Source organism: Ambystoma mexicanum, chromosome 7q, assembly GCF_040938575.1.
Source record: "Ambystoma mexicanum isolate Mex_15411 chromosome 7q, UKY_AmexF1_1, whole genome shotgun sequence".
Classification (NCBI taxonomy): Eukaryota; Metazoa; Chordata; class Amphibia; order Caudata; family Ambystomatidae; genus Ambystoma; species Ambystoma mexicanum.
The window spans coordinates 583,758,331-583,784,943 of NC_090941.1; the positions used below are offsets into that span (position 1 = coordinate 583,758,331).

At 43.1% G+C, this 26,613-nt stretch overlaps 1 protein-coding gene across 1 annotated transcript in view; it reads right to left on the minus strand.

The window, feature by feature from the left end:
- Nucleotides 1-26,613, minus strand: part of FREM2 (FRAS1 related extracellular matrix 2) — a 796,190-nt gene that overhangs the window by 185,716 nt on the left and 583,861 nt on the right. The window contains exons 7-8 of the mRNA XM_069640403.1: nt 10,218-10,367; nt 1,649-1,858 (exon numbers count right to left, since the gene is read on the minus strand). Coding sequence (XP_069496504.1) covers nt 1,649-1,858; nt 10,218-10,367 — 360 coding nt within the window. The remainder of the gene's footprint in view (nt 1-1,648; nt 1,859-10,217; nt 10,368-26,613) is intronic.

Genomic DNA, 26,613 nt, shown 5'->3' on the forward strand with positions numbered 1-26,613 from the left:
AGGGTGTGGGGGGGCATGCCGTACATTTTTCTGTCCAGCAAGTCAAAAATTATTAGCAATCGAATTTTGGGAAAAGCCAATTGTTTTTTTCTTAACATTAGGTTGGTGATCGCTGCCCTATAATATAGATCGGTATATATATATATATAGTAAACAATCTTCAGTTAAGACAGAGTTAAAATGATCCCATTTTGTGCAACAAAACCCATGAATTTCAGCGGCTGCAGGAGGTGACGACAAACAACTGTCACCCCCTGGATGTCAACAATGATGTCATTGTCATCTCAATGTCAATCACTGCTTTGAGCTCATGTCTCTGCTCATGGGCGGAGCAACAAATATGACTCAGAGTTAAGGTTGCTGTCACCTCTTACACACCTGCACATTTCACGGATTTATTTTGTTACAAGGAACTGCATCATTTTAACTATATTATAACTAAGTTTTTTCACTGAATTTCAAGGGAATTGTTAGATTTTATCCATGGCCCAATTGCTGCACACACATTCTTTACACATTTGTTCAATACAAACCATATCTGCATGCAGGAATTGTTTTGAAGAGATAATGGTAGGATCATTCACAGATTACAGACGTGCTGCACTCGCTGAAAGCGGTGAAGTGTCCACCAACCAGAGTAGGCTCCAAACGTCCAGTTGGCAAAGTTATTCTCCAAGCAAAGGCATGGAACACGGTGTAACAAAGCTTTCTGCACTTAGGGGCCTGGTCAGCAAATCGGGAGTGGTGTCTTTGATGTGCTATATGGCTGGGGCCTGATTTTACCAAGGAAAACTAAAAACCAAGCAGGCGAACCACGCATGTACGTTAAAGGTTTTTGCAAGGACCCTCCTGCAGAAATGCAGTCTTGGACTTTTGGTCTCCCACTGTGTACACAGGAGGCTAAGTTGGTGGCCAGCTTAGTCAGGATCTACCACAGGGAATGCAGGCTTGCTAGCTGAAAAGGTATGAAACCCTTAAAATAAAACTACAAAAAGAGATAATTCAGCTACAAAATTAGCAGCCACTCAAAATAGTCGGATATCTGTGCAAGGTGAAAAGGTTGCTTTTGAGACAGAAGGAAATCTTGTGGATGTTAGGCGGTAAGAAAAGAAATTAAGATAGGTCATTGGGTCTATTGAGGGAGTGTGGTTGCTCTCGCCTTGTAATCACATGGCATTTTAAGCAGTTTTCTTTGCTCGACACTTCACAGTAGGCTGGGAGCTGGGGGATAATTAATAGAAATTAAATTCAATTACTTACATAAATCTTAAGGTTATCACAAGTAACAACCAGTGAAAATGTAAAATGATAAATAGATGCATCTTAGAGTAAGAGAAAATCATAAAAAGACCATGCAGTGTTCTGTGCAACCTATTTAACAAGTAACATGATTGCATTTAGGATAATAATAAAAGATATACCACTAGAATTGTGGGAAGGTAAAGTCATAAATACAATACTTCCCTGGGAACAGGTTAAACATGAAATTGCCTAAGAACAGGCACCTCACAAGAGCACCATTTCTAATCCTATAAAGACATATATTAAAATCATGGGAGCTAACATGTGTCGGGCGCCCGCTCCCTGGACACGCTGAATGCCCCAGTACATTTCCACAATGGTGCCCTGTGGTGGAGGGGGCACTTACAGTCAGAGACAGAGTCATTTATGAAAACTGTGGCTTTGCTCGGCTCCCCGAGGACGGCATTCATTGGCATCCGCAGAATGAGTTCAAACCTCTCACTTCCCTCCAAGACGGGCTGCCCAAGGTCGTCCAGAATGATAACACGGAAGGTCTGCATGTTGACTCCGGGGGCAAAATCCAAGTTACGACTGACGCCCACATAATCAACGCCAGCTGAAAGAGAAGGGAACACGTCCATTGAAGTTCAGCCATTTCATTAAATTGCGCTCTTACAAAAAATCCTCGAAGAAACACACATGTAAAGGGTCATAGGGATCCATTCAGTTTAATGATTAAGAAAGAAACAGGGTGAAAATGATTTATACATATTAGGTTCTCTACCTTTTATTAGGTTTCAGTTGTACAATGCATGGATACATGTTAGACCAGGCTTATGCCTTTTGGAAAACATCAGAAGGCCTATTCATGGCGTTTTGTAAGGTTCGGCCCTGTGCTTTCATTGCCATGGCCTAGCACCGAAATTGACAACACACTTAATTCATGTATTTATTTATTGGATATGTGTAAGGCACCAGTAAAATCAAGCCAGGTCTTCAGGACGTCGACAAAGAACATATGCCATTCTATAATCGCAACATGATGTTATCATTTTCCGAGTCGAGAAGCTCAACTTTAATCGAAAATAACCTGTGACGGGATGGATCGGCGAAGCATATCTGGAGGCAGACAGGCTGCTACTGAAAAAAATGATCTACTATGATGCCATGACATCTTCTCATTAATGCCCAATCTATAGCTAAACCCTCCTCAGACATCCATGCCCTACTATGCAAACAAAAAGCAGACCTACTACTAAGCACCAAACACTTGCGGACAGGGTACATATACACAAAGCCATTTCGATAGGCTACATGATTCAATTCATCAATAGATTCACCAGGAGAGAAGGAGCAATCACACAAAGACACTATTGATGTTACAATCTCGCTGTCTTGATTGACATGGGTAGTATAGCTCAGTGGTAACGTGCTCGTCTTGGAAGCAAAATGACGCAGAGCAACATAGGTTCAAATCCCAGGTCCTCGCTTAGAAAACCTAGTTGGTACTAAGTGTGTTATATACAACCAATTATAATATTATTATAATAATAATCCCAGTTGCTCCCACTCTGTCCATGCAGAGCTTTCATGCCATCTACAGACACACCTCATACAACTCACCTTTCACAGATAATGTGGGGGATGGGTTTGATAACCTTTGGTTAAACTGTTAACCCCTCGCCGCTAGATAGAGAGATGTAAATCTATGGCTAGAAGAGGATAGGGCAGCTGACAAATGCCTCTTTGTGAACCTTTGTGACTTCAACCTCAAGCAACTATGTAAAGGCATCACCCACGCAGCTGGTCACAAGTTGAGTTGCAATTATTATTTTACCATGGTTTTCTCCTCAGTTCTCTTACGCTAGGCAAACCATGCGTCCACCCCTTTCAGCATCTTCACCCAAGCATCACCATTACCAAATTTAATCAGAGCCCCTAAAACATCAAACAGGCCCTGGAAGGAGATCCAGATGGATCCCAACCTCTACCCATCATCAGAATCCAGACAAGAACACCTGGTAGACTACTTGATGCCATTCATACCTTGATATCAACTACACTAAACATTACATCTCAAAGGAAACCCAATAAATCTCGATAAAAAGAAATAAGTCACAAATGGTTCACCCCCAAACTCAATCTCTTCAGTAAAGAAAACCAGAGGCTCATGTAAATCTGGAGAAACAATTACCTACCAAAAGGTGAATTGGAGTATGAGTGACAACTCCAGATCTACAAAGTATAAATGGTTAAAGCAATATTAGAGTCAGCACAACATGGGCAGGAGAGGATCTAGAGGCAATGGCAGCTCCAAACGACACCGACAGAAGACAAGGCATTCTAATCAGATCCAAAAACTGTCAACTCAGGAAGGCCTATTCATAACCTTGACAGGAAAACAACTATCATCTCATTTGCACACAGCACTTAACAAAGGTCTCTCATTTTGTCTCACCAACAAAATGGACCATTTCTTGACAAATGTAGATCTATTTAAATTATGCAGAAATCTAAGGCTGAACAAATATTTTTCATGCAAAGTGATCAGCAAACAAATAGAACCGGAACCCAAACCTTGCACCTTGACAACCTCATTAGCAGAACATACCATCACATTGATGAGTCTAGAAGACCCATTGGAAGACCCAATATTTGAATCTCTAGTAATGAATTTAATTCTTGATTTAGGCCTGGCCAAAGATACCAAGCTTAAACCCAAATCCACATTCAACCCCAACTTACCAACAGCCACATCAGTTGATATATTTCAAAAACTAGTAACCAAGGACTTAAGAGAACACTATTTAACCAAACAACACAATAAATACATTAAACACAACCTTACTTCTGCAGAAATACGGGCAATTCAGGATTTGAGAAATAATCAAGATATTGTTCTCAAACAAGCTGACAAAGGTGGTAAATAGTTCTACTCTCAACCAGTGACTATATCAAAATAGCATAAGACCATTTAGAAGACCAAAACTCTTATGACAAACGATGAAAATCCTCTTCTGGCATTAACAAATGAGTGGAACAATATCAACAAACATTGGTTTGAAGAAGGACTCTTAACAGAGGAAGAAAAAGAGTTCATGGCCATTTCTCATCCCATCATTGCAACAGTTTATTTCATCCCCAAAATCCATCAACCTTTCATTCATCTATCACCCTCAAGACCCATAATCAACGGAATTGGTTCCCTGACAGAACCCATCTCAGAATTCATTGATCGACACTTACAACCTTTAGCAGCCAGCTTACCTTCATTCATACAGGATACGAAACATATAATTCAACAACTGACTACAGTAAATTGGGAAGAGAACTTTAGACTGGTTACTATGGATGTTTCATCATTATATACAAGTATTTTACACACAAAAATATTAGAAACAACTCATTATTATTTGAAGACGCACTCAATTTCTTATTATTTGCACAACCTAATGATACTGGAAATGCTTAATTTTACATAACATAACAACAATTTCACCTTTAATAACGTGATTTATAGACAAAAAAAGGCACATCGAGGGGGATAAAATGTGCCCCTTCCTGTAAGCAAACCTGTACATGGGACATTTTGAGTCACAATACGCTTGGCAACACCGAGCGTTTACTGAAAACGGCCACATCATATTTTGGGGATGTTACATAGACAATATCTTTATGATCTGGAATGGAACATCACATCATCTGCATGACTATTTAACATATCTCAACAGCAACAACTTTAGTCTCAAACTCACCATGCAGGAAAGCACAAGAGAGGATCCAATTCTTAGACTTGGAATTATATGTAGAAGACAATATTATTTAAACAATTTACATGCAACCAGCAATCACCCTAAACATATAATTTCCAATATCCCATAAAGATTCAAAGCTAGAGGGTACAATGCAAAAAGACTTCAACATGCACAGAAAAAAACCCTATCAAGACCCAGAGCTGAACTACTCCAAAATAAAATCAGAAATCAAGCAAAGGAATCAAAACAATTAAGATTTATTACAACTTACAGCTCAGAGGCACACTTAGTTCAAAATATTCTACAGAAACATTGGCCTATATTATAAGCAGATGAAGATCTTCAACATCATTTAAACAACAATCCAAGTATAGCTCAACAGCATAAAGTTCAAAAAGGATTACAACAACTTTGGAATGAGTCAAAACTCAAAGGCAATTACAAATGTGGATCATGTTCAGCTTGTTCCTATTCTGACACCTCAAAAACCAGTTTTCAACTACCAAATGGAAAAATCCATGCAATCTAAGATTTCATCAATTGCAATACTAAATATGTTGTGTATGCCATCAAATGCACCTGTCAGAAACTATAGATAGGCAGCACGATCCGCCATTTGAAAACCTGCATCATTGAACATCTCTGAACCGTGAAAAATAAAGACATGAGATATCCTCTTGTGCAACATTTCCATCAGGAACACACACAGGACAATCCCAATCTTATTCAGTCCTTTGGCATAGAGAAAATAGCCAAACCATCAAGAGGAGGTAACCAAGAGAAAATATTGAGACAATGCGAGGCTAAATGGATTTGCCCAACAGACATTTGTTTTACAGCATTATACTCCGATACGGAACTGTTCCACTTTTTATAAAATCATGTAACAATATCGGCATCACGTACAATGTCCATTTACCTTCACCACAAAAGCTGAGAATGTATCCCTTTTTGCTGAAACACAATCTTTAATATTTACTTTTCTTTCTTCAAAATTCTTTTTCTTCAACAACACAGGTTAATTGCACATTCACCCTTTGCAAAAACATTGCAATATTAATAAGAAGCTGCATTTTTGATTGCAAGGCATCTACATTCATTTTTATTTCAATGAGAATTAATTTGGCACAGTAAATGCAACACATTATCATGATCACAAAGCCATTCACTGACTCATTAAGTTGCGCATATAATATTTCCCGATCCAAAATGGAGAATTTTCGCGAATTTCACTAAAGCGTGATGACGTAACTACTTCGCCATAAAACAAACGGAATTCAGGACCAAGAATGTCACTGCATCCATTATGGGTTCAATAGACTGCTGCAACAGCATCTATCTTGGCCAACCTGAGGCTCTACTGCAACGTTTGCAGACTCTTCAGAATTCAGCTGCTCGTCTTGCCCTGGGAGCCGCAAGACTATCACATTGTCTGGACTCACTTCACCAACTGCACTGGCTCCCTGTTAGGAGCCAAGTCAAGTTTAAAATCTTAGGTCTCATACATCGAGCCATTCAAAATGCTGGCAAGAATTTTTATTGTTTAAGCTCATGCCCTATAATCCTAGTATGCTGCTTCGCTCTGCTAATCAATCCCTGTTATGTATCCCATATTCTGCCGTGCCAGGGCTGGAGTAAAATCTTTTATGTTGCTAGCCCCTATGCTCTGGAACGCCCTGCCACTTGACCTCCGCAACATTTCCGAATATCTTAATTTCCAGAAAATCTTAAAATCTCATGTGTTTTAGACCCATTTTGGAACTGTCCTCATCTTTAACCCACTAGCGCCTTGATGCCTTTTTGGTCTTTGACTGCGCTCTATAAATATTTATACAATACAATATGATACAATACTGACAGGACTGATACAATGCACAGTGCATGGCCCCTTCAGGCCGTGCCCCTTTTGCCTCTCCTGCTCATATCTACATGACCTGTATTCTGGAATGTACCAATTACACACGAGAAACAAACTGAATCTTACGTAGCCTTCTGCTGCACATCACAACCGAGTCCCACACCAATCCCTTGGCCTGAAGAAATGTGAACTTGCCCTCTTCCTAAGAGAATGGTCAAACACCTTAGACAGTGACCTTCCACTTAAACCAACAGGTTCAAGCCATTGTAAGGAGTTTCATATTTCAACCCCATAGAATCTGCTGCATCATGCCTTACCTGACCTTGGTGTACAGAACCATGTCAGCGATTAAACTAGTACTTTCAAGATTACACTACGCAAAAAGCTTCCAACTGCGGCTCCTCGATCACCTTCTGGACATGCTCCAATAAGCCCAAGAAACATCAGTAAGACGTCTTCTGAGACTTAAAAAATACAAACTTTTGGGGTAGCTTTCCCAAGTATACCAGATGTCGTGTGGGGGTCCGCAAGAGCCCAACTCCCTTCCCCAGAATAAACAGAGGACTCAGCCAATGGCAAGTTAGAACTGCCGTTTATTGCAAAAACCAACAGGGATCATACAAGACAATCAAGATTCTCCAGTACTTCTCAGCATTCCATGGAATGCTGGCCAGTTTTGTAGCAATTTTATGTCATCCCTGGGCCCTTCCCCAAAAAACCTATCACCACCCATGGGGTATTGAGAGTGGAAGCCCCTACGGAAGTGCTCTATCGAGGTTATTGTACTGGTCCTTGCATGACAGGTGGCTGGCCTGCCCCGTCCCCAAAAAACTATCTATTACAATGTTGCAGAGTAGTGGGCTCACCATTGGTTCTTGCTCCTTGCCATCCACCCCAGAGTTTGTATTCTGTGATTGGCTAGAGCTACCTAGGCCTGGGCCTCGATTAGGTTCTCAGCCCTCTTTGCACCTCTTCAAGGTGATGTGAACATCTATGTGGCTGCATTGTATCTGGTAGTGTACCACCTTTGCCTATGAGAGTGCGCTCCTATATTGCAACATTTGTTGCTTTCCTTGTCTGGGTTTGCTTTCCCATGAATGCCCATTGTCTAGTTTGGCTGCATCATGTGCTCATAGACCACAAAATCAAGCTCTTGAGCTGGCATTTATGAGGATTTATTCAATTTTTCTGCAGCTGGTATCTTGTCGTCTCAAGTTTGAAACGAGACCGTGCATCTCTGACCTTGGCTTTGAGCCTGCTTTACACTCTGTGCAGCCTGAATCAGCTCTCCTAGCATCTTGCTCTGTGGCTTGAGGCCTTCTGAAATTTTCCTTAGACTTATAATGTGATTTCTACATGCTCGTGTTATGATAGGCAACCTATAAGTTAGTCACACATAGTCCTACCAGGCTCCATGTATATTCCTGTAATTCCATAGGGTTAATTGCTTTAAGCATCAGTAAGCTTGCTCAGGATCTCTTGTTCCCTTGCGTTTCTGCGTTACTGAATTTGGCTAATGAGAACAATAATAAAAGCTTTGACAGTATGTATATGTATCCGTCCTCTAGTTATAGAACTGTGTAAGCATGTTCTTTGTGTATGCAAATGTATGTGTGCGCGCTCCGGTGCAGGAGTGCGAGTGTGCTTCATGACTAATGCTGCTATGTTGTGGTGTCGTTATTGACATCCACATGATGTCTTCTTGGTTTTTAGTCAAGACTGTCCCATTAGGGTATTCCCATCCATGATCTGTGTTGTCTCCCCTATACCTGTAAGAATATGCACCAGATTGGGTCTGTATGGTTAATTGAGAGGATATCTTTCTGTGTACGTGTCAGAAAACGGTGCACTTGGGATTTGTCTGAAATAAAATGGGTGTCATGAACTAGAGTATGAGGAGGGGCATTCCGGGGACCCACTTTTCAAAACACATACCAACCTTTTTAACTCCCAAATGGCAGATCAAATAGGATTAATTTGGAAGAAAAAACAATGCATAGCCCATTGTGCTTTTCATGGCAGGGGCATGGAATGGACTGTGAAGAAATGCATCCACTACAAACCATCAAAAGCACTTCCATCCAGCTTGAGAGGGTAATTCAAACTTTCAGTGTTACACAGATAGGAAGTAGTCTCCGACTGTGGTTTGTTTCCTACTCCGATGATCCAGCTCAGTGTATGTTCAACAAGCCAACATGATTCACTCCATTCAGGCATTGTGGGAACTTCGTCAAAGGGCTAGTTTGAATTACCACCTCAAGTGTAGAACTCAGCAGACAATAATGTTAGCGCGCAAACTGACTTTTTGGTTTGCAGACGTTTTAAACTTGTAACCAGGGTCTATTACTGAATGGGATTATTCGTATATGCTATGTAGACTTTTTTGTTATGTCATCAACACTTTTCTAATTTTTGAAACTTACTTTGAAAATATGCAGCTATAAGCATTGCAATATTATTGTTTATTAAACAGTACTTTGAACTTTTTTCTTACACAGTTCCTTTTTATGTTCTTTATTTTTAGAGTGTGACATCACCTAGCATAGTTTTAGCAGTAATAAGGAGCATTCTCTACTGATCTCCTGCCAGATGACCTTGTGTGGTTTATATGACATTGTCCAGTGTAGTCATCTGGGGGTTGTTTTCCTTTAACCAAGCAAGGAATCTCTGGAAATCCGACCATTGGGGTTAACCCTGTGTCTATATATATTCGCACCCGGGGAAGGGCACTCAGCCAATCAGGTGGCTGGAACAGCAGGTGAGAAAACACTCTCTACTCTCTGTTTCCAGCCACCCGATGCCCTTCCCCGGGTGGCTCCATCTTTTTATTTTTCTTAATGTGGGGAGCCTCTTCCTGTTGGCTCCTCACCCCCCCCCCCCACACACACAAAAAACCCCTTCCCCTTCCACCTCTCCTCTCCACTTACCTGCTGGACCGGAGCTCTGTGCTTCGGTCCGGTGGTCCTCCTGCTCCCGACCGCCATAGAAATGGAACTTAGTTCCTTTTCCAATTGCAACGGGCATCTTGTTTTATTTTTCTCAGGAGATTGGCGTCGTGCAATAAGCGCAGCCAATCTCCTGAGAAAAAAATAAACGATGTGCACCCTGAGCAAATCCTGGGGTGTGAATAGCAATCACGCCCAAGCAGGGGGGGCGTAACTGGGCGGTAACAGCCCGCAGATCTCGCTGAGGTCATTGCTTCCCTCGGACCGGCCATGTACGCCCCCCTGCTGGGGCATGATTGCTACATTACGCAACAGACGATTTCAAAAAGTGATTTGCCTCTTGGAATTGTTAGAAATGTATTTGCTGCCAATTCTAAAAATCATTAGCTGTTGACACAACAGGAATGGACATCTCACCTTCTGCGGATATCGGTTCTGTTTTGCGTGAGCGGATTGTCACAGTGGCTGTCTTTGAAAGGTCGGTTCCCGTGCGCCAGACACGCACTTCCACAAACCCGGCATTTTCATCCACATAGTATTCAAGATCTCCAAAGTAGAAGGCAGGCTCTGGGAAAAAGACAAAGAGGACATTTTTATTAAACAAGGTGTTGTTTGCAACGAATGCAAAGCGCCAGCATAGCATCATTGCTTGGTTGCACCAGTGGATCCCAGGGTTCAATGATACACATACGGGCCTGATTCACAGAGAGTTTTCCATTGAGATTGCGCCATTATAAAACGCTTCTGTGAATCAGCGTCACATGTCTCTTAAAGGTAACCGGTATGATGTTCATATATTTTCTCGCAAAGAGCAGGGAAGGCGTTACAAATGCTATAGTAGATTTTGTACCTGTATCTTACATACTTAAGAAGAAAGGTCTGCATGGGAGGCAAACTATTCTTTCTCAAGTAAACTAACCATAAACACTGGATTCCTTCCACTTTAAACTTGCGTTTTAGCCAATCATTGTTAAAAGTCAACATTCCTCTGTGAGCAGGTGCAGCTCCTACGAAACATGGATTCTCCTTCAAGTACCAGTCGGACTTGCCCAGGATTCATGGCTTGCCACCAAGGCATCGAAAATAAAAACACATACCAAACGTTGCCCACATAAAAAAGTCAAAACATCCCTCTCCACTTCTGAAGTGCTCTATTCTCGTTATATGACACTTCTGTTTGGGCCAAATAATTTCTGGATGAAGAAATAATAATGACGTCCACACCTGATTTGCACGGCTAACTAAGTGCGAAGTAAATGCTGATTTTGCCGTACGTGGTATGATCCCGCAGCCAAAGGCAATCAGGTTTTATTTTGTATGCATATGGTTTGTGAGCAAAATGCAGCTATTAATACACATGAGCAGAAGAGGAGGGTTTTAAGGCATAACACACTAATCTGATGAACGATATTCAAATTCTCGAGTTTATGCTCCTTCACAACATTACTTTAGCTGAACCTGTAATATGTCGTGTTACTTCGTGCTCCCAGCCATGTCATCTCTAAGGTACAAGAAAACAAACTCAAGGGACCATCGTTTTGCACCCCAATCCTTCGTGTATCACTGTGGTGTGTAGTTAATGTTGAGTCTGGCTGAAGGCCCAGTAGGGGGTCTCCTGTTTCAGCCCCTCACTGCTCTGTGGAATCCCAGTGGTCATCAGATGCTACTGAAAGGTTGAAGAGAACACCATGGAGCGGAACTGGGTCCTGCAAGCGCAACGTGACACCCGGTGTCCCGGATGACTGTTCCGCCCATCCGAATGCACGGTTTCACCCACCTCACAGGGAATCGACCGACCAGACCCCACAAGGAAGATAGCCAGGCTCTTAGAATACATGGGACAGAGGGCCTAGCAATGTTGAACGAGGCCCGGAGGTGCAATCAGAGAGGAGCCAGAAACAGGCTATTCACTACACATGTGGCACAGTGAAGTATGGCAGAAGTCTAAGAAGCTCATAACGAGAAAAGCCATTACAAGAGAGCTACTCTCCACCTGTTCATCACTTCCTTTCTGCCGCTGTGATGTTTACTGCTCCCAAAGATTCCCCCCAGTTTGTTCTAACACACTTAAATGCAGACACCCTTTTCGGATTTCTGACACCTCTCTCCATGTTTCGGGGTTCATCTTCCAACCCGTTCCTGTACAGAAGCGGATTCTGTTCTCACCCATTTCTCTTTTCAACTGCCTCCTTGACACAGCACGCCTTCTGCTCTCCGACAATGTGGTAGCCTTCCACAGGCTACAATACAGGATGTCATACTGACAGCTTCTCGCCCCAGCTATCACCCATGTATTTCTACAAGGCCAACCTGTTACTCAACTCCTCCGTCCCTTCACCTTTGATAGGAGGGGAAACGTGGAGAGGTTTAATTTCCACCTAATTATTGGTCCTATGAATGGCCTTTCTGAAAGTCATCTTAGAATTTAGGTGCAAGGTGCAACTACAAACTCTTCAAAGCTATGGAGTGTTTCCAAGAGTAACCTTCATGCCAACACAATCCTGTGTGAGAGGAAACGAGACAGAAAATGAGAACCCTCAGTAGATAGTTGGATCTGATGTACCATGGCCTGGATACCTCTTTCACCAGCACCACCTGAATCAAGAGCATAACATTGAAATGTACCCATGTGTGCTTCTTTAGTGTGTGTTCCTATCCAGGTTACGTAGCCAGGCACTGCCTAGATAGGCGGGTCTCTGGGCTTCACAACACTGACCTGCCCAGATATGTCTCAACTGCAAAACATGACAGGAGTTGAATATCAGGAGCAATGGTGTCCTCTTCTCTTCTGCAAGCACTTTCCCCAAGTTCATTTAAAGGATATTTGTGTAGGAGATAAGGGCTGCAGGTGCAGGGCTGTCACAGCATTTGGATCTTTTGTACTGGCCCATCACCACCAGTGGTGGAAATGGAAAATATTTAAAGGGGGATACCCACAAGGGTCAGGGTTGGGGCAGAGTTTGGAGGTGGGGGCAGATGTCTGAGGGAGTGGGGTTGGCATTTGAACTCTGCTCAAAGGAAATGTTCAAACACGGTGAAATGTATTTCATGCTGCTTCTTTCCAAACTCCACACTGTACATCAATTCCACTTTAAATCACTTTCATGGCAGTGGTGCACCCAAAATACTGTTGGTAATGCAGTGAGTTTTCGTACATTAAGGGACCCATAGACATGCTCTATGGTAGAAGGTTACCAGGGTAGCTCAGCAGGCTAAGAGACTGTTGCTGAGATGTTACATATTAAAAACGGGTTGTTAATCGTATGACTTTTTGCAATTCCTTACAAAAAATCAAGTGCTAAAAAAAGTGCCCAGAGCATGGGTTAGGCTGGTCGCTTGCTTCGATTCAGGGCGCAGGAGGGAGTACTTCTGCCCCTGTAGTGAAAATCAAAAGTTGGCACCCATGAACCCACCATTTAATTTTCTAATAACTGCTGTCAGCACAACAGACACATTTCCGATCACGCAGTTTGACAAACACATAACGTCTTTCTAAATATAACCTTTGATAAAACACAAAGGAGGGAAAAAAAATTACTGGGTATTTGTGTAGAAGGTAGACCGCAAGAAAAAAACACATTTAAAAAAAAACTAGTGAACGCAAGTTTAAGCAGCATTTTCGCAGTTGAAAAATACTTAATTTTTTTTATTGAAAGTGTAAGATGCACATATGGGAAACAATATTGTGCCCAGCATGTAGACATCCTACTTTTAACAGTGATGCCCCCCACCCCAGCAGTAGTCATGGCCCATTAATTCCGTGGTGTCCCTTTCAGGCTAGAAGAAACAGTTCAGCAAATAATGCCTGCAAACGCGAGAGTGACGGCTGGGGAAAGGAGGACAGAGCTTAGATCACCGAGACCCCAGCTTCCCTCAGAGAAGCTGGGGGCTCAGTAAGATCTTGTAAGGGCTGAGGCAGGCCAGTCTGAGATCCGGCCAGACATCTGATGCCAGATCTCGGACCCAGCAGGAGCCGGCCCATTGACCAGCGCCAGGGGTCAAGTCATAAAAATAAAAAAAAGGTAGGGGGTCTCTTCAACATACCAATTGAATGTGGCGTCACCAGAAATTAGCATATCAAGGTGCACTCTGAAAAAAGCAGGGGGACCCCGTCCAACCATGTTACCCTCGACTTGAGCCCCCACCAGCGCTGATCACCACCAACAGGATACACGGCATCTCTCCCGTTCAGATTAATGCATGGAGGAACCTGACTTTGATTTATTCTGGCAAAGCAAAGCCATGTTTCTCTATGGGAGGAAGGGTTATTCCTGGCAAAGATTTGTACTAGTTTCATGCCTTTGGGTTCAGTGCGCTCTACAAATGCCAAATAAATAAATACAATAATTTTCAAAGAGACATTTCGGCGTAACTTACACATTAAAACTCCATGTATGTTACCAATCTGCAAAGGATTAGAGCAAATAATGTGCATTTGTGGGGTATGTCTCCAGAATGATTCCCTCACTTCGTCCAGTGTGTTCAGGTGCTGCTCAGCATACAATCTATTGTGATAAGAGCCCAGAGCGCAGTCCCGCTACTCCCACTCCTTCTGCCACTACCCATTGGGTGGACATGAACCACATGAGTCATACCTACACAGTAGCTCAGTGACACAAAATACCCTGTAAGGAGCCAAAAAGAAGTGACAGAAACTCTGTTGGCACAAGGCCATCGTAAGGGGTTTTGGAGTGCTGGCAAATTCGGGGCTCCTTTTCAACAAAATAAATGAAGCTATCCAAGAATCTCTGTATGCCACCCACTCTCATCCCAATCAGAGCCCATAGCTCCCCTGGCAGTGATCAAAATAAGTAAGGGTTGTCCTATAAAGTGTCTTAATCTCTTTTAGCTGTGCTAGAATGAGAGCAATGGTCTAATAAACGTGGCATTGCAAGGGCAACATTAGCAGCCCACAGTGAGGGCATGTTTGCTTGAGTATAGATACAGGACTCAGTCCCACAATAGCAGCCACTATGAAAGTACAGCACCTGTAATATACATGCAGGGCAAAGATGTGTGGCCATATCAAAAAGGTGCACATACCCCAGAATAGACGCCGAACTCAGATTAGCACTCACGCAGAATGTACACGTCCCCATGCATGGGTATAGGGGGCAGATTGGAAGCAGCGGGGAAGGTACACACAGCAAAACATTGCTGGCGTGTATAGGTTAGAGGTTACCAGTAAGGTGCACATATCCAAACATAGACAGAGATTACAGGAGGGCCATTTTTCCAAGGGTTGTTGCCATGAGTGGGCAAAGAAACACATGACTTTGAGATGTACAGTTTAAATGGTCAGTAAAATACTACAATAAGCAGCAGTGTAGCCAGTTAACCCCCGAGTGTGGCCTGTTTGAAGAGCTTAGCCTGAGAGGTAAATCACACCTAGTGAGTGAGTTTTTCAATATTTAAAGACTGGACATTTTGGTAATTTACACACTATGGGCCCAATGCATGGAATTTATTGCATGGTTCAAAGTGACTTTGCACTGCTAAAAAGTGACTTTGTACTGCAGACACAAACCCTGTTTCATGGAACTGTGCAACGTGTATTTCTGCAGTGCAAGGTGCGTGCAAAGTCAGCGCATAGTCATTTTTGCAGTACAAAATGACTTTGCATGAACTTTGCACTACAAAAATACACTTTGCACAGTTCCACGACTCAGGGTTTGTATTGGCAGTGCAAAGTCACTTTGGACCGTGCAAAGTCACTTTGGACCGTGCAAATAATTCCATGAATTGGTCCCTATGAAATTGTGTTGCCCAGGATCAAACACACTTTGATTAAGTGTTGAAGCAGGGATTCAAGCCTAATATACAATTTTGGCACATGACTACATTGATTCTCAGCTCTTGTCATATAGCAAGGTGCAATTGTCTATTTTGATGGTTTAAATACCACCATCAAAATAAAATGTGCAATAGTTTCACCTGCTTGCACTCCTTGTATGACACAGACTTAAAGAAGGCAACTCAGGAGGTGAAGAACTAGACATCCTTAAAAAAAGCTAAGTGTTTGGGTCAAACAAGGTCGCCAGAGGCCCTTGACATTTGAATGCAACCAGTCTAAGAGAAAGCAAACCTTTTCACCAAAAACAGTCCAGTACTGTGCAATCAGTACCTCTCCTAACACATTATGTTCATTATCAGGGATAGTAAATAGACCTGTACCATACTGATGCTATGTTAGCTTTATAACTAGTGTTTTGTACAGGTATGTTGTTTTGTTGCACATTGCTACTAGCAACAGTGTTTATGTACACAAACATCAACCTCAGAGAGAGGCAAGGCGGAGCTGGCCTTGCCAGGCTTGGGTACTATGAAATGGCATGTTAATACAGACCTCCATCACAAGTACTAAACTCACTAAGCTATCTTCTTATGATGGCCCTCAAACATATCAATATGCAAAGAAAGATACAAATGCTGCACAAGTTGTGTTATCATGAATGCACAATCGGGATATACTGCAGTGAACACACAATGCATTAGAGGATCAGTTGATGAGATCCGGACATAGTTGACACCAGCCAGGGCAGAGGGCAATACATTATATGAGACATGCTTCAGCCTCAATACTAGATAACGCCTTGTAGTGTGGGCCACAGACAGCAGTGGGGCCAGTGATCAGATCCTTCAAACCAACAGCGGAGATGAAGGTGGCAGATCAATGAACATACAGTGCACAGCACAGCTGAGAAACACAATGCTAGCTGCCTGCAGTAATGCTCCTTTTGTAGCCGGCTAGCACCTTGTTATGTCGCTGCTTGAGGTTTCAAAGCCAATGGAGGGAAAAGAGGTGCTAATGGCCCACGGTTGTGAAAAACACCAGCCCGATTGAGCCAAGAAAGTAGAGCAATGACGCCCTGTGACATACATGCTGAACAGCGCACATACAACATGTATGCATTGATAGGAATTTGGATATAACTGAAGAGATGCGATTGGCAGGGTTCAACCCTTCCTCTTGGGGCCCCTCAACCTGCCAGGCCGGGACAGTTTGCCACTCAGGTACCTGCCTTGTGAAGGCCCTCTGCAAGTGCAATGGATTACGTGTGCAAACCCAACACTCACATATCCATTAGCCCCCAGCAGCCACATTGGACGATGACTAGGCATGGCATGGCGCTTCCTCCTCTGCTGCTCTGTAGGCCTCCAGCTCCCATGCACCACGCAGAAAGGACCCAGGATGAGCTTTCTGATTCCTGAAATGCACGTCGCGCGGGAGCCAGAGAGTGGCCCTTGTTGCTCAGTCTACAGGGCGATATCTGTAAATGCCCACACATCGTTGCATGCTTAGTGGGCATTTATAGACTTTGGGTGGACCTTGCCCACTCAGCCCCTACTCTTCCTACCCCTCTGTTTGCTGGTACCTTAAATCATTTAGTATTACACCCTACAACGTTAGAGTTGCTGCACCGAATATATCTAAACACACTGATGGCCTTATTAGGTAAACTTGCACTTGTGCATGTGCAATTAGCACCAGGCCAAACATTGAAGAATGAAGGTTGACCATTGCCTGCACTTTCTTCTATAAATTACCAGGCCAAGCATTGCCCTAATGCAAAACACATTATTTGAATGCATTTTCATGCCAGGGCAATGATTGCCGTAGTCGTAGTCGATTGCCCTGCTGCCACAATGCATGGAAATAATGCTTTTCACATTCGGGCACATTTTGCCCTGGTGCTAATTGCTGTTACATCGGTGCTCAGATTCTGTAATACTGCCCCCAGGGGGCAATTCTCCAAACAGCACATACTTATAAACGATGACACTGCATCGGGCACTCTCTTGGTGGGCATCTCTCCTTTTACTATTATTTGAGTTTGCACAGCGCGCTGCTTGTATTGTTTCCCAGGAACCCTTACTTTTTCTACATCTCGTCTCCTGACCTCTTTTTGCCTTTAGCCCACCCATTGAGCAAAAGTAACACGCAATTGTTTGGGGATTTACGGAGTGAGGAACCTTCTAAATGTTAAGCTTTCCCAGACTACGCTCTTGTTCTGCGAGACTGTAATCAGTTAGGCAATGTGCTCTCTCACCTGTGAGAGCTACTAAGCACACAAAACAAATACTCATCGTGGGTAGACTGCCGCAAAAGCACTCTGTATAATCATCTCCTTAAAGAAACTATCCGGTAAATGGCGTTCCAATAGGACATGAACCCAAACTGTCATCATCCAAGAAAGCAACATTCTGGAATCTTTATGGCTGGGGAAAGGTTTCTTTTTTTAATACATAGTCACATGAACAAGGGCAAATGTACAAAACAGTAACCCTTGAATACATTTACAGCAATGGCAATAGATTGATTTGTTTGATAAAAAACAAAACAATTCACCACAATCAGCCTCGTGACCGCAGTACATTAATGACAAATGCACATAGAACACTCTAGCTCATGTGTTGTAACCTGGTCAGGGGCCTGACCCTTTGAGGGGGTCTAAGGCAGCCCCCTCCAACCCTAGGGTAGGAGGCCAACCAGGGGGAATGCCAGAGCCAGTCTTACCCCAGAGGTTGGGTGACGCAGTTGGGACCCCCACTCCCTTTCCCCCTCCCGTGAATGTGCCTTGAATGTACTAATATCTACCACATTCTATCACCCAAGGCCTGAGTTCTCTTTGCTTATTTGCAGAACTACCAGGACCAGAGTGCACTTCCAGACTGAAGAAGTCCAGCGGGGGCAGTAGAAAACCTATGACTTCTAGGCAAACTCTAACAACCGGGCGTCTGCTCAGGGTTCCAAGCACTGGGCACAGCAGCGTGAAACCTGTGCAATGCCACTGCAACATCCAGCGAAGACTAGAACAAACACTGTTCAAAGTGCAGTAGACCAAAAGGGGGCATGGCTACAAGGGGTTTTTGTTTCCATGCAATGCAGTGACCCACCCCTGGGGGAAATGACAGCCACGCATTGGGCCCCAAAGTCATGTGGCCAGTGTGGCCAATGGGGTTAGGAGGGGAGGAAGGAAACAGGAACAATCGGGTAAAAAAGGCCTCTGAGAACTACAGAGTGTGTGTGGTGTTCGGGGGAAGTCAGGGGATGTGGAGGCAGACAAGGAGACCAAAAGGAGCATGGAAGGTGGAGCAAAGAGATGAAGAATGTGGAGCAGCTGGAGAGGAGTGCAGGCGAGGTATTGTGCATGCCATAGACTGGTACCTAGTTGAAAGAGTGAAGCTGTGGTTGTGAGAGTGTATATCAGAGTGAGCGGTAGTGGGGCGGTGCAAGAGGAAGGAGCAGAGAGATCGTAGAGGCTGAAAAGTGGTAGGGTAAGAGTGAGCATAGGAGCGCGAGAGAGCAGTAGCGACTGGTAGAAAGAAGCCAGGGGGAGGTTCTGTAGAGGATAAAGGTAGGAGAGTCAACAGAGTTGTAGTTCGAGGAGGTGAGCGATAGAGGGAGAGGCGTGAGTGAAGATCAGAGGGACAGAGGTAAGAGTTGAAGGTAAGAGAGTAGGAAAGAGAAGACTGGAGGAAATAGGAGTTGAGAGCAGAAGGTGGGCGAGTAGGAAGCGGAAGATAGGGAGTAGGAGGTGGACGTAGGAGGGAGGAAGATGAGAGAGAGGGAGAAGAAGGGCAGAGATTAGCCGAGTGTAAGGAGTTCTAAAAACAGAGTGCGCAAACGAAAGAGTGCTTGAATAAAGCAGCGCTATATTGAATCCTTAAGACCATCGCTGGGAAATACTAGAATAGGGTATTCTTAGAAAATTCCCAGAGGCAGTCAGACAGCCCCACAGTTTGAAGACCACTGACTTAGACAATAGGGATTACTGATATGTATTACTCATTCTGAACTTGGGCGACATGGAAGCCTGGGTTAGGGTGGGGGGAGTCCATTGGAGACGTAGGGACCAGCAAGAACAGTCCTTTAGACATATTACTATACAGTACCAAACCCTGCAAACCGAGACATAAGAGACTTTTTGTTGATAAAAAACTTTTGAACCATCTGTCAGACTTGTGAGTTTATTAAAGGTCCTCTGTGGCAGTGTGCAGTCTAAAGATATGTTATGCACCAATATACCTTGCGGCAAATTAACTAATTGCTCTGGAATACGTGTGGTGTCAGGAAACTCTGTGGACAATTAAAGGTTACCTGTGAAGTTCTGGAGGCTGCCCAGTTAATATGAAATGGCATGTGGCATTTCTAGGGGAAATATTGTGGTATGGCGAAATTCTCAGGTAGTGGCATCGGACCGTTTGGATGTCAATTTGTGTGGTCATGTTTAGTGGTATGGTGCTATTCTGGGGGAAATGTAAAGTAACATGAGGCAATGTACAGCCAGGCAACATAGCATGGGTTATTTTGAGGGGCAAATATAAAATGAGGCAATGGCAAAGCCAACAGTTTTGGCATTTGTGTAGGTATGGGATAAGCATTTGCCAATCACTGTCATAATGGTTTGAGGTGCCTAGTAGATGCAAATAGTTGCAAAATAGTCTAAGTACCTGACACATGCCTATCTAACACACACAAATAAGCGAAAACTGTTGGGTTGACCAATGTTCGTTTTCAACAGGGCTTCAGTGCAAGGAACAGATATGAAGAGTTGTATATTGCTTATAAATAAAGTAGCTGGAGGCGAACTACGTTAAAACATTTTTATTACAGCAGATGCTCATTTACAGTGTCAATTAAACCATTCACTCTCAGAAGACTAATTAGAAATAACACTGACTGGCTCTATACACTCATAAATCTTGATGTTATTGCATAATAAAGCTACCTGAAAGGTATCCTGGAGGGTATGTTTTAGGCAGGAGAGGTAAGTAGTGAGTGTCAGTGGCCACAGGGATTAGCATGGCCATGGTGGTTAATAGTGGGTAAATAAATAAGCAATGCCCACAGACTGTGTGCCCATTTCACATCCCATCTTCCTCCTACATATACTCCAGTGCATCGGTTCCTGCTTACAGGTGGCATTAAAGTACCACCTAATAGCCCAAATTAGTGATGTTCATTTTCTGTGGGCAATGTAGAATCAGCCTGGGAATGTGCTTAACTGGGCAAATTGTTATTGGCCCTGTTGAATCCTGCATGGTAATCTTCTAAGTCAGTATTAAACAGACATGGGCATTTCCACAGTGTCTGGTAACCTGGCATCACAGTTTTTTAAGTGTGAACACCAAACCTTCTTAACTGGAGACAAAACTAGACTTTAACTGGTGAAACGGGCACAGCGCTATGATGTACTGCGGTAGTTTGACACTGGTTTGTTAATGTTTTTCTAACATGTTGGCACATTCACCAGCATCTTATTAGCAACACCCTCGAATATTAGTGCAGCACTATGATCTCATTAAGTCTCTTGGATTTGTTGATGCTTGGATATAGTTTGCAAGTAACATGGAATGAGGGGGCAGCACCCATGTACACCAACTGCTTGCACAACTGATTGTAGTTTATGTTCTCACAGGGCTGACTCCTATTTTATTATTTTGCACAGAAACAGTGGTGAACGTTATTTCCACTGATAGTTTCAAAACGGGTGTATTTTGCAACAATGTTTGAAACTTGTATATTTTCCATAGTTGTAATTGTATTATTGGAGGCTTTCTGAACGTGGCATTGACACACTGTATCGGGCAAAGCTCTAGTGATGCGGCACAAATATTAGAATACCATCATCCCAGTTTTGCTATCTGACACACATTTTTCTGATGGGCACATACATGATTTTCTGGGGTGAAATGCACTGCGGCAGACCTGGCATCGGGAGCATTGGAATAACATGAGCTGCCTTTGAATACCATGGCTTGTTACACAATATCTCCAGAAACTGGTGCTGTAATGTGTACCATCAATTGGACACAGGGCTCAAGTCGAGGGTACACGCGGGTGGACAGAGATCCCCCTCTTTTTTCAGTCGTCCCCCCCCCCCGCTTTTTCAGAGGGCACATGATATGCTCATTTCTGGTGATGCCACATTCAATTAGTATGTTAATGAGTCCCCCACGTTTTTTATGGCTTGACCCCTGATTTGACATTGTATTTGAAAAACAATTTGTGTGGTATCTCACCCACCAAACCCCACACAGGAGAAGTCTGGCTACAATGTAGGAACACCATAGAGACGAGTATCTCTCTGTAAATAGGATCAGAACACTTTAATCATTATTCGAGGGAGAATACGAGAGATGAAAAAAAAGACTTCAGCAGCAGTTCGGCCCTCGACTGAACCTGGAAGACAGACTTTGCTTTGTAGTTGGACTGAAAACAGGCTGCTTAAAAAAGAAAGAAAGCTAGCACTTTGGGAAAGGCACTAATATTCCCGCAGTGCTTCTTTGCCCAAGTTCACAATACTGGAGTTTGGCTATCCAGTCACTATATGCGCACAACAAATTACTCCAGCGAACATGCAGACAGTGGGTTGTGGATATGTGCACAAGGTTGTTATCAACACTCCCATGCACCAGGTATTATTGTTAAGACTAAAATACAACATCCCACCTCCTAATACACCCCTTCCCGAGATCTTCCTCACACAGATCCTCTCTGGCTTCCCAGATGCTTTGGTCATCATTACCATTAAAACAAAGCCAGCTCTGTTTTCTGCCATTGTGGATGCCAGGTCATGCCACAGTATAGAAAGGGGAACCTATGGACCCACACAAAACCCATCAACTCGTATTGTAGTGCAATGAACACTACTTGTTCCAAGAACACCACTCTGTGTTTACATAGTGCCCAGCCAAGTACAAGCACACCTACACACAGTCACCTGTGGGACCTCAGTGTGCTGTTGGTGGCCGTGTTGAAACATAGCTGGGTGGTTCAGCAGTATGTCTGGCCACACCCATCAACCATCGCACATAACGTTTTATGTTAGGCTGCAAATGATCTTTACAGTTGTCCCATCCCCACAGGTGGCTTCTTGATGCTAGATTTACAATGTGCTCTTAGTTGTGTTATGTTGTGATGTAATCTCTACTCAATGGGCAAACAACCAAGTGGTTACCACTTGTAGGGAAGCAGCTGGGCACGTCAGTAGACCCCACCCCGTCACCTCTGTCATATTGGAAAAGCAAGCAGACACTATGCCTGATCCTGTGTATTATTCCAATACCACATGGAAGATATAAGAGACGTTATGCACTCAGACAACCGTATCAAATGGATCCTAGAACTCAAGCGGTTGAAGGAAGTCTGCAGACCTCAATTGAGCTAGAAGATTTATAAAATCTGACGCAGTGCAAAGTGATGTCATAAAGAGGAGACACGATGAAGTACTGAAACGCTATGAGAATACTCAAAGAATGACGGTGTAACTGAAGAAACAGAGTAAACATATAAAAGAGTGAAAAGAAATCATATATACAAAGAAGATAAGTAACCAGGCATGTAGTAAATGTATATACGCAGAAACGCAAGCTAGATCAGCCACAAAGAAGTTGCTTCAGTAGAAAATATAACACAGATAAAGCATCCATGTTGACAAGATGGACGTTGGCTCTGAATAATAGTAAGCGAAAAGCTCGAAGGAGAGAGACCAAGGCTGCAGAGCTGACAGGCACTGGAAATACAAATTTGTGCACGAACAAAGAATAGCTGTTTAGCCAAGGATGCCACAGCAAGAAGCAACTGCAAGGTACAAAGGGAGTCAACGAGAATAAGCAATGTACATAGGACATATTTCTCTTAGATTAACTAAATGAGCGAACATTTGTGAATTCCAAGTATTGTACAATTAAAGATGCAGAAAGCATAGGCAAGACGGAGCAACCAAGCCTCCAGAGGCCAAAGATAGTCATAACACCAAGGATAATTGAATGAAATAGCACTAAATCGAAAGGTAACATGGCCAAAATCATGGTCTCTTCACACGTGGTGCAAGACCAGACAACAAGGCCAATTCAGCCCCAGACGAAGATAACAATATATCTTAACTCCCTTTTAAAGTTCCAGAGAAGAGACCATCCAGCAAGGTCAACTACAAAGAAAAATCCTTGGCTGATGGCCTAACTGATGAGAGATGGTAGGCTAATTGGTCAAGTGGGCAGTTATCGGATGTTGTTCCCCACACCTGGGTTTCGTTTTGCTTACCTGCTGCTAACGGGAGAGAATGCCAACAAAGTATGCGGGCCTATGCAATGATGAACATACATTGTTTCAGGGGCCAATATGCTGCTGTTATTTTGCTATAATCGGTATTATACGCAGTTAAAGGGAAGTTCAAGGCATGCCTGCCAGATGAGGGCCAGCCAATCATGTTACTAACAACTACATAAGCTATAAGTAGATATGTTCCGCTAACAAATCCCTCCGTCCAATAGGATGTGGACAATATATTTCATAAATTATTTTCGGCATGAAAATCTACTTATGGGTCCTTTGTTCTCGGGGCCCTCTCACATTCATTCACCCACTGATCCCAACCAGTTTGTGTGGTTGCTAGATTAGAAAATCAAAGTGAAAACTGCTGTTTTGACTGTCAAGTATAATTGCCTCTTTGGCATTAAGGAGAGCACGAAGGGCACATATGCATGCAAGTTGATGCTGGCATAGAATGCTAATTCATTACCCACACCAGCTGGAAAGGTCCCAGTCCTTCAGACACGTGACATATGCAGTGCTTAGCGAGAAAAGACGTCTTTGCTACCCTTCCCAATCGTTCGCTCCGAACTAAATCCTTGCTTGTGCTTTGTGGCGTGTTTCCTGTGAACTCCTTCGGTGCCTCTGCAGGGCACAGCATTGTTCGGGAGGGGGGGGGGCATAGCTTCATGGGTCAGAAAAGACCCGCAGAACAATGGAGGTGACCTCGGAGGATCTTGAAACCCCTAATCTAAGCGGGTAGAGGCAAGCAAAAAATAATGACTTCTCCTCATGAAATACCAGAGAAAAGCGTCTGGAGGTCAGTTCAAACAGATTAATAAGGAAGGAGGAGGGGCCCGGCTGACATACAGTAATTCTAATTAGTGGACGACCGAGCTCATTTCAGTGGAGCGTGAACAAGGAGGTAAAGCTGTCTTTTGTTCTCATCGCCTGTTCTCATGTTTGTAAAACATGAGAATTCTAATCAGGAAGAAAACGAATGCAAGCACCCTTACGGAAGAGCCTGGTTCTTTGAACGTTGTAAAAGGGCCTATAAAATGACACATTCTGCATGGCAAACACATATGCTTCCCAACATCCTGAAAAGGATATGCAACAGTGTCAAAGTCTATAGCAAATGTGCAGAGAAAACTACACAGTCCACAGTGCTCAGGATCACTGGGGCCACAGGGCAATAATCCACAAAGTGTGCACTTAGCTCTTCACATTGTGTGTTCAAGATGATGCAGTCATTGGTTTATGTGCTTGCTTGCAATGCAAGAATAATGCCTTATGAATTATGAATCGTCGGGTTAAGTCCTCACCCAGTTAGCTGCCTGCAGGACACAGACTCAAAATCTGACAGGGCCCACTCAGCTCTTCCTCCTTCGGCGTTGAACAAATTAAGTACAATTACATTGGATAAACATTTTTTTTGTTGTAAAGTTATATTGGTTTCAAACTAAAAACAGGGTAATAGCAAAACAAACCTTTAACAATTAAGAAATTCCAAAACAGAAATCAATCAATTCCAGCAAAATAAAAACAGTTTCTTTCCTTATTTCAATCAATCACAGTTAAAACCAATAGATAGAAAATCATAAGACAGCATAAAAGATATCATGTTTTAGGCGCAAGAGCTCAAATCCACGTCAAAGGTTTCCATTAATTAACCTGACCTCCAAACCCTTTATATAATTAAAAAAATGTATATTTTTTTATTTTTACGACTCTTGGTTTATTACAAACCTTTGTCAAAAACGAAGACCAAAAAAAACACATCAAACAGCATATAGGTCCAACACAAATCATCAGTCATAGGCGTTATCAGATCCATGACAATTTCCCGTGGATAATAATAGCATCTTTTGGTATAGTGCTCAGAAGTGATAGGAATCCAATATGAAGCACTACATAAAAAAACGTGATTTTATTACTATGACGTCTACTAGTACTAATAATAAGAGGCCATCCATGCACATTCACCTCTGTTGAATTGAAGGATTAGTGCTGACAGTGGAGTAACTTTGCTGAAAATGTTGGGGGGGGGGGACATGACATCTGAAGAAAAATTGCCCCAACCAAATGAATGGGGACAACATAGTGAGCCATGAAAGTTGGGGGGGGACAAACGCCCCTGTCCCCCCCTAAAATTACGCCCATGAGCGCTGAACTAATGTAGTGGAACAACGCTCTCTGTGCTAGGAGCCAGCTTGGTATGTATTGGCCCATTTTTTACTCGCTAATAAACGATTCCAAGCAATGAAAAATGTTGACCGTCAAATGTCAACGCATGAATTTCTGTTGCTTTGATTTTTTTTTTATTCCTGCGAAGGGGATATTTGATCCATAGCGGCTTCCTACGTTACTGTTCCATGACCCGGGGCTCAAGTTAATGACGCAGGGGCATGGTAACCTGTACTATGTTTCATATTCTACGCACATTCAATTAATATGCTGCTTTATTGCAAGAATACCCCAAGATGATGACAGAGAAGATAGATTTAGCCAGTTCGCTGTGCTATCGCCCAGCTCATTTTACTATCAAAGTAATGAATTTTTCTTCTCAGTGGTCGGGCCTATGAGGATGTGGCCTACAACAAATGTAGCTGGCTTTGAATGATGACGTCCTGCTTTCTGTGCTTGTTATTTATGGTGATATAGCCACTATTCACAGAAACCTGGCACAGTAGACCTTATTATGAGTCCAGTGGTAACCCCTGCCGGTGCTACCAGCGGGACTCGTAAAAAATGTTCGCCACACTCGTAACATTT